Source organism: Antedon bifida, chromosome 4 (assembly GCF_963402885.1).
Source record: "Antedon bifida chromosome 4, ecAntBifi1.1, whole genome shotgun sequence".
In the NCBI taxonomy this organism is placed as follows: Eukaryota; Metazoa; Echinodermata; class Crinoidea; order Comatulida; family Antedonidae; genus Antedon; species Antedon bifida.
Window position 1 is genome coordinate 17,549,291 of NC_136229.1, and position 16,012 is coordinate 17,565,302.

At 31.2% G+C, this 16,012-nt stretch overlaps 2 protein-coding genes across 3 annotated transcripts in view; one reads left to right on the forward strand and one right to left on the reverse strand.

Annotated features, from left to right (window-relative positions):
- The window catches only part of LOC144840576 (telomere length regulation protein TEL2 homolog), a 32,066-nt gene that overhangs the window by 14,700 nt on the left and 1,354 nt on the right, over positions 1 to 16,012 (forward strand). Inside the window, exon 22 of one of the 2 annotated variants that reach the window (XR_013611936.1) lies at positions 1,952 to 2,120. The gene's annotated coding sequence lies outside the window, so the exon portion shown is untranslated. Of the gene's footprint in view, positions 1 to 1,951; positions 2,121 to 16,012 lie in introns of those variants that run through there. The other variant, XM_078696439.1, reaches the window with a different exon arrangement.
- Positions 107 to 15,248, reverse strand: LOC144840589 (4-aminobutyrate aminotransferase, mitochondrial-like). Its single transcript, XM_078696456.1, has 15 exons — positions 14,990 to 15,248; positions 14,603 to 14,694; positions 12,079 to 12,111; positions 11,605 to 11,722; positions 10,686 to 10,735; positions 10,037 to 10,117; positions 9,698 to 9,790; positions 8,116 to 8,178; positions 7,816 to 7,879; positions 6,104 to 6,252; positions 4,799 to 4,936; positions 3,932 to 4,099; positions 3,390 to 3,536; positions 2,509 to 2,620; positions 107 to 2,087 (listed from the first exon to the last, which is right to left on the reverse strand). The coding sequence occupies exons 1-15, from the start codon at positions 15,060 to 15,062 to the stop codon at positions 1,966 to 1,968; spliced, it is 1,503 nt and encodes a 500-aa protein (XP_078552582.1). The 5' UTR covers positions 15,063 to 15,248; the 3' UTR covers positions 107 to 1,965.

Consider the following 16,012-nt stretch of genomic DNA (forward strand, 5'->3'; position numbering starts at 1 on the left):
CAGACCAACAATACAGTCCTATAAACAATATTAAACACAACAGTTATGAATGTTATTTAATACAAAAGGATAACCATATCATAACAGTAAAGCACAGAAAGAAGAATTCAACAGTGTATTCATTCAAATTGTTTTAATATGCAAGATAGAATAATACTGATAACAGACAAGAAGGCTCTATGAACTCCTTGTAAAGAATTAAGTTGACTTTATAATGTACCATACAAAACCTTTGTATTTACTTAGATTTACTAGTATTTTACAATAACTTATTTTCATTGAATGAAACTATGATGTAATGTATAATAGTTTTCAGTTTAACTGTACCATACAAAACATTTGAATGAACTTGGTGTCACAAATACATAGGGTTTGTATTAATAATTTACAATAGTTTTAATCTACCGAAGTCCATTGATTGAATCTATGCTGTAATGTACAATAGTTTCAGTTTAACTAAAACTTGGATTAGAGTACAGTGAAATATTTTAGTATTCAATCAGTTTTAAAATTCTTATACCTTTGCATACATTACAGTATTTTCTTATTATATCATTTTCAGTATTAGGCCATGAGAAATAATGATATGGTTCTCATCAGCCACCTGTGTGCAAAGTTTGGTCCCACATCACAAAAGTTCTTTCAAATATGTCTTTCCGTAATGTTTATGACTGTAATTTAAGCAATTTTTCTAAATAAATTCAAATCAAATCATCTTTTTTAAGAAATAAAAAAGATTGATAATATTTTAATTTCTCTTTAATTTAGTTTTTAAAACTACCGTAGTTAATTTTTTACTAATTTTTAAAATGTGAAAGTACTAGTTAGGTTTCCACACAAGACTTATAGATGACTTTGTGTGTTTACCAAAATCGCAGATGAGAACCATAATGCTTATTTTATCTTATTATTAAATCAATTCAATATAAATCAATTATTTTCAATTTATAATTCTAACATTAGTTTTGGCACTGTTAATTGGTATAAATGATCTATAACATGCAATTAATAGTATTTACAATTCAGTAGGCCTACTGTACAATACAAACCAGTAGGGCCTAAACATGCATAAGGCCCCTAGAAACAAAGGTTATGACAGGAGAGCACTTTCGAAGGGTAGAGTGATTAAATTTAATGATTTTTACCTTTGGAAGATTAAATTAAGGTCATATATCTAGCTTGTTTGTCGTTTAATTATGTCATAGTAAATGTTTAAAACATTGCAGTTTGAACTGTGTTGAAAGCATGTATGCCTTGTATATTTTCCTAGAACAACACAGTGCATACCACTGCAGTTACTGCAGTAACTACATTGTTTTACTGTATTTCAATTACATTCTTAACTGATCAGTTTTTGTACAAAAACCTATTTCCAAAGATAGCTGTCAAGGTTGTAATTTTGTTAATCTATATTTCATTTTTATAATTTACAAACATCGATTCCAAAGATAAGGAAAAAAAGTATAGCTAGCTGTGCCAACTGTTTTCATCTGTACAATCTCTTCTGTGTCTGGCAAAATAAAAAGCCTAATAAAGCTTAGTTCACACTAGGAGGCAACGTAACTGGTCATCCGAAAATCCAAGTGGAAACCAAACTTAAGATTAATGCAAAGTACTGTACTGGTACTTAAAGATTTTACTAGGTACAATCAAATTTAAATGCCCACAATGTGTAGTATACTACATTCTATATGTATCACATTGCGAATGTTTGCCACCTACAATCACATTCCTTTGCAAAACAAATTTTATTTTTCCTCGCAAGCAGGATGTTGGAATTTAACTTTCTTTCAAATATGCTACTACCCTCTAGAATTCTTTTTTTACAGATTCCAAAACAGTTTTTTTTGTAACTTTTATATTAATGCATCCTTCCAATGCATCTATTTTTTTTTTAACAGTCTTAATTCATGTCTTTTGCAACTTTGTTCGATGTATCTCCTTTTTTCAGGTTTCCAAACAGTCTTAATTCATGTTTTTTGCAACTTTGTCCAATGCATCTAAAAGAATATCTGCATGGAATGGTTTGAAAATAAGAGCCGGACGGAAACGAAGAGTTCTTGAGCCGCACAATCCCAAATTGACACCTGGAATAAATGAAAGAAAGGAGTCATAAGAAGGTAGGAATTCTATTTACTGCAGCACTATGTTTACTTCAGCACTGAAACACTAAATCAGTTTACTGCAGCACTAAATCCATTCAGAAAAGGGAATATTCAATTCCCAGAAAAACGATACAGATGTATAAAAGAGAGCAGTAACTGATCATGAAGCTCTTCATTGGATGTAATTTTTGATTTGGATCAGCTTAAATATGCTTTGTGCATGCACATAGTGTATGTGTGCGAACACATCTTGAGTGATTGATCACATACGAGATAAATGGTATGGAGAGTGTACTTGCTGAGTAATTTTCACATGGGAAATTAATGGTCTGACAATAATGATAACCTGTATACGACAAACAAATTAACAGACAGCACAAATGAACAGCTGCTTAGAAATTACCTTCATTCTTCAGAAGTGATGAGATAAGAGTTGCTTTTTGGTTATCAACACAGTCAACGGCAATGAATGTTCCATTACCACGCGCTTTGCTGAAGACATGAGGATAAGCATCCTATAAAAAAACAGATAATGAAGTATCAAGTTTAAAATCATACCAGAGGTCCCGATTTCAACAAATTAAATATCAGGCGATGTTATGAAAGCGAGGCCAAACCATGTAATGGCCAAATATCTCTGGACTTGGCATTTATAATAAACAATGGATATCAAGCATGCTACATGCTGAGGTGCGTTGTATCTTTTATTAATTAAATTGGATCTTTTAAGTGAGAAACGAGAAATCACAAGAAATATCAGGAAACTGGCACTTATCAGGAGTTCTGAATCAGCTATGAATGATATTTCTTGTTTGCTTGCATTTTAAATACAAAAACACTGGAAAATCAAAAAAATTTAGGTGTCTGGGAAAATAAAGAGTGCATTTACTCGCACACTCAATTTTATTACAATATCAAAACCAACCATGGAACCAACTAACAATGGATAATCATGCAACTTTTTGAGACCTCAGGTCATAGTGCTTCAATTCAAATGATTGTGAAATAAATTTTATGCTTGAATTCACTCATAAAATAGAGCTTCGATTTATTGATGTCATAATAACCCAGCCCTCAATCTAATCTAAATTAGTTACCATAGCTTCACTGCTTCAACCAAATTATCATTTTATGAAATTGTAAAATAATGACATTGCTTTAGTATAGTAAACCAAGAACTCTGTATGTTGTCTTTAATTCTTGGCATCCTTGGTTTGATATACTCTAGTTAGTACACAATAGATTTGTTTGGAGGGTGTTGTGGAATTGTACTTATTGTTTTACCTGTAATTCGTTGAGTCCATCCAATATCACTTTTCCTGTTACTTTAACATTTTCCAGTAGGTTTTCTTGTGTTATTGTTTTCAGTATTGCCTCAAGAAGAATCATTTTAGATGGTTCACCCATCCATGTGTTGAAAACTCGATAACCCTGTAAAGAAAATCAAAAGAGTTTATATAATTCACTAGAAAATAGAATAAGGCTCTGTCTACACTATCAAACTTTATGTGACAAAAATATGTGCCCATATATGGACATGATGATGTCATATCACTACCATATTTGGGCATATCACTACAATATTTGGGTACATCACTTTTTTTTTCAACTAGTTTGATAGTGTAGACAGAGCTTTAGACTGCATTATACAAAAGTTGTCAAGGGCTGATCCGTGATTTTTCAAACAGGAGAGCGCTAGCAATAATAATAGTATGTCGAAAATGGATTAAAAAATGAGTTCATAGTTCCATTTTAGAGAGTGTGCCTCAAGCGCAATCCCTCTGGCCCCGCCCCTGGTTGTAGATAGATAATGACAGATTCTTTACCACGTCAGGTGTAAACTCTTTCTTGTAGAAGTAGCCAGCCATTGCCAATTTCTTACTAAATGTTACAAGATCAGGGGGATTATCTAACCCCCACTGATCGCAGGCAAATATTGTTCCAGTGCAACCACCGCCAGTTTGTACTTCATCTACGATCATACCAACTCCATTCTAAAATTATTAACAATTTGTTATTAATTAATTAAATAAAAACATTTTTGCTAAATATTTACAAATACGATAAATACTGTATATGATCAAGTACTGTATAATCTCATGCTTTTAGTATAGTCTTATCCATAATTTAGGCTAAATATGGATACGAGAATATTATTCCATTGGTAATGTAATTTGGGTATAATTTTCTCCTAATTTTCCCCAAATTTCATACCCAGGCACCGGGGACTATACTAGGTCATACACAGTAATTTAACCAAATTTTATAGGTCCATGATTGTAGATCAATTTCAGCCTGTTTTCCCTCCATATTAACAGTATCAAGTTAATGAACAAAGGCAGCATTTTATGCATGACCTCAAGTTTATTACTTTTTAATAGACTTTTAGAATCACTTAAGTGATTCACAATAGTCAGTATCAGAGATGACAGTTTAAAGTCATGACCCCTACTCAGTCAGGCAATACCATGCCTGTTTAGCCTGTATCAACCCAAGACATTTATTTTTATTGCTAATAGAGTTAATATTTCATGATTTTTGTGGTTTTTCATATTTTTAATTATTAGTTTATATGTACTAATAATAGTTTTGAAGAGACATGGCCACCATTCCCTGTCTTCCTTGCATCACTTGTTTTAATATGTCATAACTAGTTCCTAGGTAATTGTAAATTGAAGGCTCATTAACATTACCCGAGTACAAATATTCCGTAGGCCTTGAAAGAAGTATGGGGTAGCATGGTTATCTCCTCCTTCAGCTTGAATTGGTTCCACTATCATACCAGCTACGTCACGGCCCTTTTCCATATATTCATCGATTAACCTTTGAACCTGTCAATATTTGAACATCATAATATATTATTTGTCCCCTTTTGTTTAGTGTTTACTTACATTCAATGCTATTCACCCACGGTTCGGGCTAAGTAAACATGCTTATAAAACAATCTTTTTTTCATATAATTTGCATAATACAATAATATATTTGGTAAAAATGTTAAGCGTTAGGTTGGTCTAGTTTTGACTTTGAATTAAAGCTTAGAACAGACAACCTGCGGCTATTGACTGAACAATTATATCCAGCTATGCAGCTGGTTTAGTCACTGACCACCCAATTACAAGTAAATAGAGAATTACACAATTTTAAAAGAAAAAGATATACCTATATAGTACTTATATAGCATTAGTTAAATGAGGACAGAGGGCATCATGTATAAAATGTTATTCCATGGTTTTATTCATGCAAATATTGAAATTGACTTGGCTGAGCTATGATTATAATTAGATAATTGTTAATGCCAGTTGGCTGTCAGTACTAATACCATTTGGAAATTACTCTAATCATTTATGCCGTATAAACATAATAATTTAATTTCCCTAAGAAAGGAAAGGTGCAACGATAATTAATATACAATTGATAGCGCCCTTTGGAATAGGACATTCGGGCATTATGATGATCAGCACAACATAAACATGTTATATTGTGTTGACTATGATAATAGAAAATCAATAATGTTCCTAATGAAATGTACACTATTGTTAACATTTATTGATTAACAATTACATTTCTTAATAGAGAAAACTACGGTTAATAGGCCAATGTTAAAATACTGTTAAAATAATTAAAAATGATTAAAATTCAAAACAAAAATTACAGTATAGAGTTATCATCGAACATTTGAATTACTACAACAAAGGACTTCCTAGTTCTACATAGATTGTGTACATACATTCCACATGTGCATGATAGGAACTTGGTATATTTTTCAAAAATTGTAGGGGGGTTGTCTCCATGATCATGTATTGGGCATTGTGGGAGAATAAATCATGCACTGATGAAGGGCCAGTGTTCCCCGAAAGCTCTGCTAATTTTTCTAGCTGTTTTGATTTAGCTTTTTGCTTATTTTATTTTGGATCTCCATAGAGATCCAGCCATTGATACCCACAGCATTGTCATTTTTTTTGTATTCCAATATAAAGTATAATAAATATATATCTTACCTCAGCTAAGCAACGATCTTCTTCTGCTCGATTCTCTGCAGTGTGCATATCTAATGGATACTTTAGACTCGGGAACGGTGCCATTGGCCAATCCATTGCTGGCATGTCAAGTTTGTGGATCATTTTTGAATGCGTTAATGATAAACAACCTAGCAGACATAAAATGTTTCTGTTAAAACTGAACCTAATGTCCTATCTTTTGTATTGGGGGCTTATGGAATTAGGCGGCCTACTAGAAGGCCTACTTTTAAGTAGAACCATGGAGTGAGTGAGGCTCGAACCCTTGCCAATATTATGGCTATGTATTACAGTTCCACTTTCTTAACCGCTCGGCCACTCACTCGCTTACTACACATACACTATATATTTTTAATGCTGTATATATTTTAAAGAAATTGCACATGTCCTGAAATATGGTTAGACAGCATAATATATTATAAAAAGAATTCTAATTCAAATTTTATAAATTAAATGAAATGGACACTATTGTTAACATTTATTTATTTTAGGCCACTCACTCGCTTACTACATACAGTATATATTTTAAATACTGTATGTATTTAAAGAAATATTAAAAATGCACATGTCCTGAAATATGGTTAGACAGCATAATAAGAATTCTAATTCAAATTGTATAAATTGTGAAATAAAATTACAATAATTAAATATTATGCATAATAATTCAGGCTATTAAATATAAATTAGTTGTATGGTGATATGGTAAATAATGTGATTGAATTGAACATATTTTCTAATTGTTTTTCCAATTTTATCTGTAGGTTTTATTAGGATATCATCCTCATTATGAGACTGAGTTACAGGTATAGATTTACAACAGAAAAACACATTTATAAGTAACAAATATGGATTTTACAAGATGATTTAATAATTATTTAAAAATTATTCATATTTTATTATAATTTGATATAACTCAAATGCAAATTTCACAAGACTTTTATTATAGAAATATAGGACTTTAGTTGCTACATATTAAAATTGTTTCATATTTTAGATGTGATAAGTAACATGAGTCAGCCTTTGCTAATAATTAATGACATTCTGCTACAGATGCATTATTTATATGAAATGAAGGATTATTTCAAGACATGCATAAACCTGTCACATCTATTTAATTTATAATATGCAATGTCAAGAATATCTTAAAATAAAAAGTTGTTGAGACACATTGCAAGGAACAAAATTATATAAGATGTAATTGACTGCAAAACTAGTGCTCAACTTAATTAAATTACTTAATAGCCCAGCTGTTTTTTAAAATTCAATTTGCATGTGTGCACACATTGACCTCAAATAATAAAGTATATGTTCCTACACAGTTACTATTTTAAATTCATTTACTACACATACAATATAATATAATATATAATAATACAATATTACCAATTTCAATCTATCTATAATTCTTAAATTGATCTATCAAATGCTTCAACATAAGGTCTTTAAATCCATATAAATTATATTATAATATTTTAAAGATAAAGCATACGTACAGTGTATATATACATAATAATGAAATTAATCATTTTATATTCTACTAGTCACTTTTAAAATCAGAACTTTAATACTGAATATGTAGGTACTGTAGCAGACAGAAATAAATATATGTTTTATGCTTAGTGTATAAATGCATTACAGCCTTAAGCCAACACATGCCCTACATACGTACGAAAGAATTTAAATGTTTTACTTACCAACTGTACGCCCATGAAAACTGCCACTAAATGACATAAATGTATACTGTGGACTACCAGGGGCCTAGAAAAAATAAAAAACTAAAGCACTTAAAAACTGATAAAAAGTACCATAAAAGTGCTCTAAAAATATATAAATTAAAGTATTTAAAAAATATTCTAATATAATTAATTGTCGTCGTGATTAGAATGCAAACCTGGATCATACATTGTTTGAACATCAGACCTTGGGATTATAAGTTGGCACCAAGCTATTCAACCACTTATTATTACAGACATGTTTATAAATACAGTATGTACCTCATTCACCATGCATGTATCCATTTCTTCTTGTGTCACTTCCGCGCCACCTCTTTTCGTTCTCTGAAATTAGTAGCATTTTAGTCAATTTACCGTGATGATTGAATTGGTATATCATCACACTGGAGATGAACTTATGGCAAAACATTATGGAACAAATTTAGAATGATAATGATGACTGTCCCTTTAAGACTTCACATGAACTGTCCCTTTAAGACTTCACATGAACTGTCCCTTTAAGACTGCACAGGCATGTAACAATGAATTGCATAATAAAGTGACAAATGTATTGCATATAATAATAGAATCGTAAATCATAAATTACACTAAGTACTATTGATTCGAGTAGCTTATACAGATACAGAAATTCTTTTGGTTCTGAATTCAGTTTTGAGTTAAACGATATCACTAATAAATTAATATAGTTATATTATATAAAAATAACTAATCATCAATTAATTTTAACATCAATTTAACTATAATTATTAATTTTAAAAGTCAGACAGCATTGTACTACGAGGCTTGATGAACCGTCTCGTCAGGAGAAAATTAAACATGTTTTAAAGTCCTAAAAATGCCCGATGCTGTCTCAAGATGACTCGTCTCATCAGGATTCAACCCACACACGTTTCTTCGGGCCCTCAGCACACATACCATTACAAAGAAATTAATCCTTAATCCACCCTTTGATATTATATTACATCATGCTCCAAATAAGACAAAGTACTGTGCATTGTAATCACTACCAGGGGGCATATCAAATAATGCATTCATAGCAAATATTGTAGAATTCCAAACTAAAAAGACGTTTGTTAAATTTCTTATATAAATATATATACAGTAATTTTATATAATTCTTTAATACAAAAAAGACATTCTTTAATACAAAAAAGACGTTCTTTAAATTCTTTACAAAAGATTGTATAAACACAGTATATAATAGTAAACTAGATTTTAAATTAATTTTAAATTTTTAGTTTTGAGCGCTCACTGGCTAAACCCAAGGGCCCAGAGTTTAAGGGGCCACAGAGCATGAGCTGCCCCAATGCAACTACCCAGTATTGGAGGACCCATAAGGTATGCTAAACCAGGGGCCTGTGTCCCATGTGTCATGCCACTTTTCCTGCCATCTTCTATACCTCACTGCAAGGATAAGTTTAAACTAAGGGTGTTTGGAATTCAATAGTTTACTTACTTGATACCACAAGAATACTTGTTTTATTAATATGGTAGTGATATACACTAATATGGCAGTAATATGACATCATCATGTCCATATATGGGCACATCACATTAAGGATGAGTTCAAACTAAGGGTGTTTGGAATTCAATAGTTTACTTACTCGATACCACAAGAATACTTGTTACCTCCGCCAAGGAGGTTATATTTTTACCCCTGTATGTTTGTGTGTGTGTGTGTGTGTCTGTCTGTCTGTGAACAGCCTGGAGGCCACAGTTTTTATTTTATTAATATGGTAGTGATATACACTAATATGGCAGTAATATGACATCATCATGTCCACATATGAGAATATCACATTAAGGATGAGTTCAAACTAAGGGTGTTTGGTAATTTACTTACTCGATACCACAGGAATACTTGTTTCATTGCATTTTCATTTGAACACGATCCACACATCATAGTTTGTACATAATCTAAACCCTTTGGTGCGATCTGCAACAACAAAAATACAGATTTTGGCCGAGAATAGATAAAATCTATTTCAAATAGCAGCCACTCTTCAGCATTGTAGTAGTTTTGTTATTATTTAAAGGCAAAAATAATTACATTATATCCATTGCTGACCAAAATGTGGGAAAATTTAGGATCAATGATTAAAAATCCCAAAGTGATTAAAAATTTAAAATAAGATTCATTGAAATAACATCATGTATTTATTATTGTTTCTTTTTAACTTACGGGCATCATGATTTCTTCTAATTTTTCTGTGTAGCCATTTGGGAGATTATAGCCTAGTGCAGGCCTATTGGCAATTGTCACCTGTAATTAAAATCTTAGAATTACTATCAATCCACTATCATTCTGTTTAATTAAAGATACGTTGTAAAAATTATCTGTAAATAAGTTTAGTTACTTATAAATTTTCATTTATAATTAAGGGCAAACTTGTAATCTTGAAGTTCATCTCGTACAAAAAATGTTCAATTGGTACTTCTTTGTCGTAGATCGTTGGACTGTTGAGAACCTGTCTAAAAAAGCAAACGTTTGTTTTGCTGTATTGTTCAGCAAGTAGAGCAAGAATGCAAAAAAGCGCTGTAAATAAAAAGTATCCATAAAAAGTAACCATAAATCCTGGCCAAATTTCTCATAAAATTATGATCTTTTATACATGAGAATCTATATTTTTAATAGTGAATAGCTAATGTATTAACTTATGAAGTATTGAAATGAGTATAAACAATTTGCAAGTAACTGTAAACACTGCAAAATAGCTGGTTGTCACTGTCTACGACCAAAGGATGATAACTGGAACAGACCTGGTGTTACAGGGGGACTCCAATTGATCTATTAACAAAATAGTACAGTAAGTAACTCCATGAAATCTTACCAGATTTGATGGATCTTGCATAGCCTCTAGTATGGCTGGGTGATTGTAACCTGAAGAAAATCATTTTATGTTACAATACAATTCTGAGACGGTTGTCTCAGTCAAATTATAAATTTTCATATACTGCTCAGGTTCAAAGTGTAAAAAATGAGTGTATGTTTCCCACAATCCCACGAATTTAACAGCAATTGAAAAAATTTGAATCACTATGAAATGTTAATACCACTTTATCTACCGAAATTTGTATTAAATGCCATATAATATTTCTATGAAAGCCCACAAGTCCACAACTTTTTGAATACATCTGTCCTTTTTACCCTCACATTTTATTATATCTATTTATAGCTACACTTATTACTGTAAACAATATCAGCAGGCCAACAACACCTGCCTACAGTATTATCTAAATTCCATATTTTTAGTGTCAAATATCAAGACTATAGCAATTTATATGTTCTTCTCAAACCGATCCCTTGATTTTATTACAGTTTTTAATAGCACTCACAGAATAATAAACCAAAACCTTGCAAAGTTCTTGAAAAATAAAACTGTTCATATAATAACATATAAGTAATCCAAAATTTATATTACACCAATTAAAAAAAAGTATTAAAGGAGCTTTTTAGGACTAAATTTTTAGAATCGAATATGTTGTTAACTATCTTGACTTTATAATGAAAGTAGGTATTACTATGAAGATGTTGGTAGTGTGATGCCCTTATGAAGTCCTTGTCATATATAAAAATCATCATGAGCTAGGTTGCTGTCACCTTCGATGCCACTTTCGCTATTGGTATCCAGTTGAAAAGGTCACAACTAAAAAAGGGGAGGGAGGTTCATTCAAACCCTCAAACCCCCTGGATACGGGCTTATCCATCCTGTAATTGTCGAGTTACATAAAAATAAATGTCCTTCTTACCTAAAGGCAAAGATGAGATCTGTGTGAAGATGTCTAGCATACGGTTGCCATCGACATCAACAACATAGTTTCCACGGCTTGCTTCAAGGTCTACGAAAAATTGCACATGTCCAATATTCTGGAAAGCAAAGGAAAAATGTTTTAAACTATGTGTTTCTATTAAAGTATTAGTCTGTTATTAATTTTATTCTGATAAAATTACTACACAAATTCCTTTTGTAATCAAAATGAAAATTTTAAAAAAAAATTCATTTTATTATTCTGTATTATTATTCAGTTGAGGAATGCGGTGTAGTACCATGCCACTCGTTTGCTAGTTTTTACCATCAAAACATAACAAAAATTTGGTTTTGAATAAATATTTTCTTGTATTGAGTTAGAATAATAATTATAATTACTAAAATTAAAATGTTTGTTTAAAAATTCTTGAGGATTTGAACATATAACCACTGAATTAATATAGTAATGACTTACCTTGTTAGTTTTTTCGTATCTTGTCAGTAGTTCCTAAAAAAAAGGAAAGAAAAAATTATTATTTTTTCATCTGATGATCAATTAGCCAAAAAAGTATCAACATGGCTTCTATATTTTCTTCAAAATAAGGTCAACTTTATTTGCTTTTACTGTAGCTATTTCAATTTGTTTCCAAAAATTGTGGTAAAAAAAAATTTTAAAAATAATTCATTTCTTGAAACTGCATAGTAACGATTGTATAAACGGTGACAGGATTTCCAGAAAATAGCTAATAGTACAATCATAAAAAATATAAAAAAATCCAAGCCCGGATGTAAAACTTTTTTTTTCATTTGGCTTAATTGGTTTAATACTACAAAATCTCAACAATACCTCAACAATGTATTCTATGTAAAATAGCAATAACCTCATAACCAAATAAAAAAAAGCAACATAATGAAATCAAACAAAACTTGGCAACCAAATTCAAGTTTACATCTATTGTTAAATCACATGATATGATACAATAGTTGAGATAAAAGCCGGACACTGTTGGGTCAATAGCGGGGTCAATAGGAATTGAAAGTTCTTTGTACTGCTAAAAGATTTTTTGCTTAAATAAAACATTTTTTTGTTGTTGAATATGCCATTTTAATGTCACCACCTAATAGTTATTCACTTGACCAAAAACTGGTTCGAAAAATAAATTATTTTCCTGAAAAAAAAAACAACAATGGTTTTTGGTTAAAATTAAAACCTTTTTTTTTTTGGTGAATAACTTCATTAAAACTGCAAAATGGCCTTTTTAAAGTGCGATTTTATTAATCTTCTTTAATGAAAAAAAAAATGTTACATGATATGCCAAGAACCACTTTTTCAAACAATTTTTAAATTTTGACCTGACCTCCTGACCTTTGACCTATAGCATCTCTAATATTTAAATTTATGATTTATAAGCATATCTTAAACCAGGGAGTTGTTATTCAACTCCCTGTCTTAAACAAAGCATTTCCACATTTTTTATTCAATCAAGGTCAAGTTTCAAGAGCATATTGCAAAATCACATAAAATAAAAATTTATTTTTTTATTTTTGTCAAGGACAAAGGAAAAAAAAAATACTAAACCACCTAGAGAATGCTAAACATAGAAAAATGGAGAGTATAAAAATGATGATTGTTGATATAATTTATCAACAGATGCATGATTAGTTTCCATTGGTTTCATTTAGTAATCATTTACCTTGATTTCAGGAAATTTATTGAAAATATCAATTGTTAAATATTTGTAGAGAATCCCTTATACAAATTTGTAGGGATCATCTGAATGTTTGTACAGTGGTGAATCTATTTAACAGTAGGTCAACTAGCAGTCAGGATGAATGGAGAGACTGATGGAGAGTGAAGTCACTAGGGGGCTAGTAGTGTAGGTTACATTCTTCTTGAATAATTATATACTGTAGTTTCTTTTAAACAAAGCCCTTAGAGCTACAATACAGCGATTTGATGGATTTTTCTTATCCCTTTCTCCTTAGATTCCCATCATATCTGTTTTTGCCACTTGGGTGTTCAGGTGAAACCTATTACAATGTGTATTTTAATTTGGTTGAATCAAGTCAATATTGAGGGAATTGTATCGTAAAAATGTTGATCTTGACCCCAATCTCTCCACCACCTCTTTCTCTCTCCCCACACCTCAATATATCTCTCTTCCCACACCTCAATATATCTCTCTACCACACCTCAATGTATTGTATTTCTCTCCCCACATTTCAATATTTCTTTCTTTCTCCCAAACAAAAGGCTTATGGATTTCATTGCTATATGGGATATGATTACATCAAATTATCATATGCACATTATTCAATTTGATAACATTTAGTGATAATAAAAGCTATTCAATTGTTGTTCTTAACTGTTTTACTTTGATTGACAGGCTGACTAAATGAATATGGCCAAAACATTTTGCCCATATGATTTGTCAGATTTTTTTTTTTTTCAATTAATTAAAAAAAAATTGCATATACAGATTTATTTACAAATTTAATAATAAAACTAGTAAGTAAAATTGTAAGTTTGAATGTAGTGGGCGCTGTAGAAAAATGTTTTTGTGCATGTGTTTGAGTGGTCGTGGGGTGCACATAATGAGAATAAATTTTCTTGTATTAAAATTATAAGTTAAACATTTTTCAATTTAATGCGAAATAAAAAAGCAGATGCAAGGTTGATTTGGATTTGATATTTGGATCAGTTAGAAAACTTGGAAACATAATATTTTTTACACCTTTCCACAATCACATATGTAATAATTTAGGTTTTGTACAGTGATTAAAGGAAGATGATGAAGTCAATTAAAGCATCTCCCTGATTAAAGCATGGATAAATTAGTTATTTCTCCATGATTAAAGCATACTATAGAAATATGAATAAAGTACTGATGTTTTCATTGCTGTACCTGTTTATATTAAAAAGACGTCCAAGGTCAAGAAGTATGTTATTAAGGCCTTGAAGAATGTATTCAGAGAGCACATAAGGTGTATGTATTTACCTTAGACTTTGGGCCTGGACAGTTTGTTTTCATGCTGGGAGCATCATATTCTTGACCCATGAGTTTTGGAAGAGCCGTCAATGAACGTGGACCTGTGAAAATAAGTTTACTATGTAATAATTTCATTTTTCTTTCCCGTAAACTATTATAATGGTAATATAGCCTAGATTATTATATATGAACAGTGATTATATAGATGGAGTAGCCATTTTAAAAGAACACCTTTTTAAATTTATTTTAAATTATATTTTGTATTGAACGTCCAGCCTTTCAGTTTCTGCTGTCCTATCTTACGTAATAACACATATATATACGTAGTACTAGTAGTGCCATTAATTCCTCTACCTACGTAGAACATCGTAATTTGCATTTCTTTTATATACTCACCAGTGTTGTGTAGGTAGGCAGGCACATTTTTAAAATGATTTGCCGTATTTTTCAAAATCTTACTCGTGAACATCTTAATTGAGGTATCAGAAAAACAATAATTTAACAATTTATTACAAATGCCGTTGAATAACAACCCCGCTTCTTCGAAAATGTACTACAACTGGCGAATGGTGTTGTCGTTGTGTTTATAAGCAGATTTACTCAAGCGTAAACGTCAACTAAAGTAGCATTCTGATTGGTTAAATGGCAGTGGGCGTGACCGACCCTGTAGCTGCTAGCTGTGTTCAATCTGCCCTCATCTGGTTTCATCCTGGTTGGCCCGGCGCGAACGCATCGTGGAATACAGTTGTTTGTACAAACTATAATTGCTGATTGGCATGGAAGTTGTTTTGATTTTGACACAATTGGCCATGACGATTTTCTTTAAACGCAACATCTTCTCGCCAGCCAACAAGGCGTATAATCGATAGCACAAACGTCACATGCATTTTTAAAAAACTGAAAATAAGTCTAAAGCTCTGTCTACACTATCAAACTTTATGTGGCAAAAATATATATGGACATGATGATGTCATATCACTACCATATTTGGGCATATCACTGCCATATTTGGGCACATCACACTTTTTTTGTCAAACTAGTTTGATAGTGTAGACAGAGCTTTAAGAATAATACAAATTTTGAAAACCTGCCACCCCACGCACTTGAAAATACTAATTAACATCACTGTACTGACCATTCGGGGTCGTGAATACCAAGATTGACCATATCATGTATTTGTAATAAAAAAAAACATTCATATTCATAAATCATTACTCATCAGCGTACAAAAAAGTACAAAAAAACTACATGCATTGTTAAAAAACTGAAAATAAGTCTAAAGCTCTGTCTACACTATCAAACTTTATGTGACAAAAATATATATGGACATGATGATGTCATATCACTACCATATTTGGGCATATCACTGCCATATTTGGGCACATCACACTTTTTTTGTCAAACTAGTTTGATAGTGTA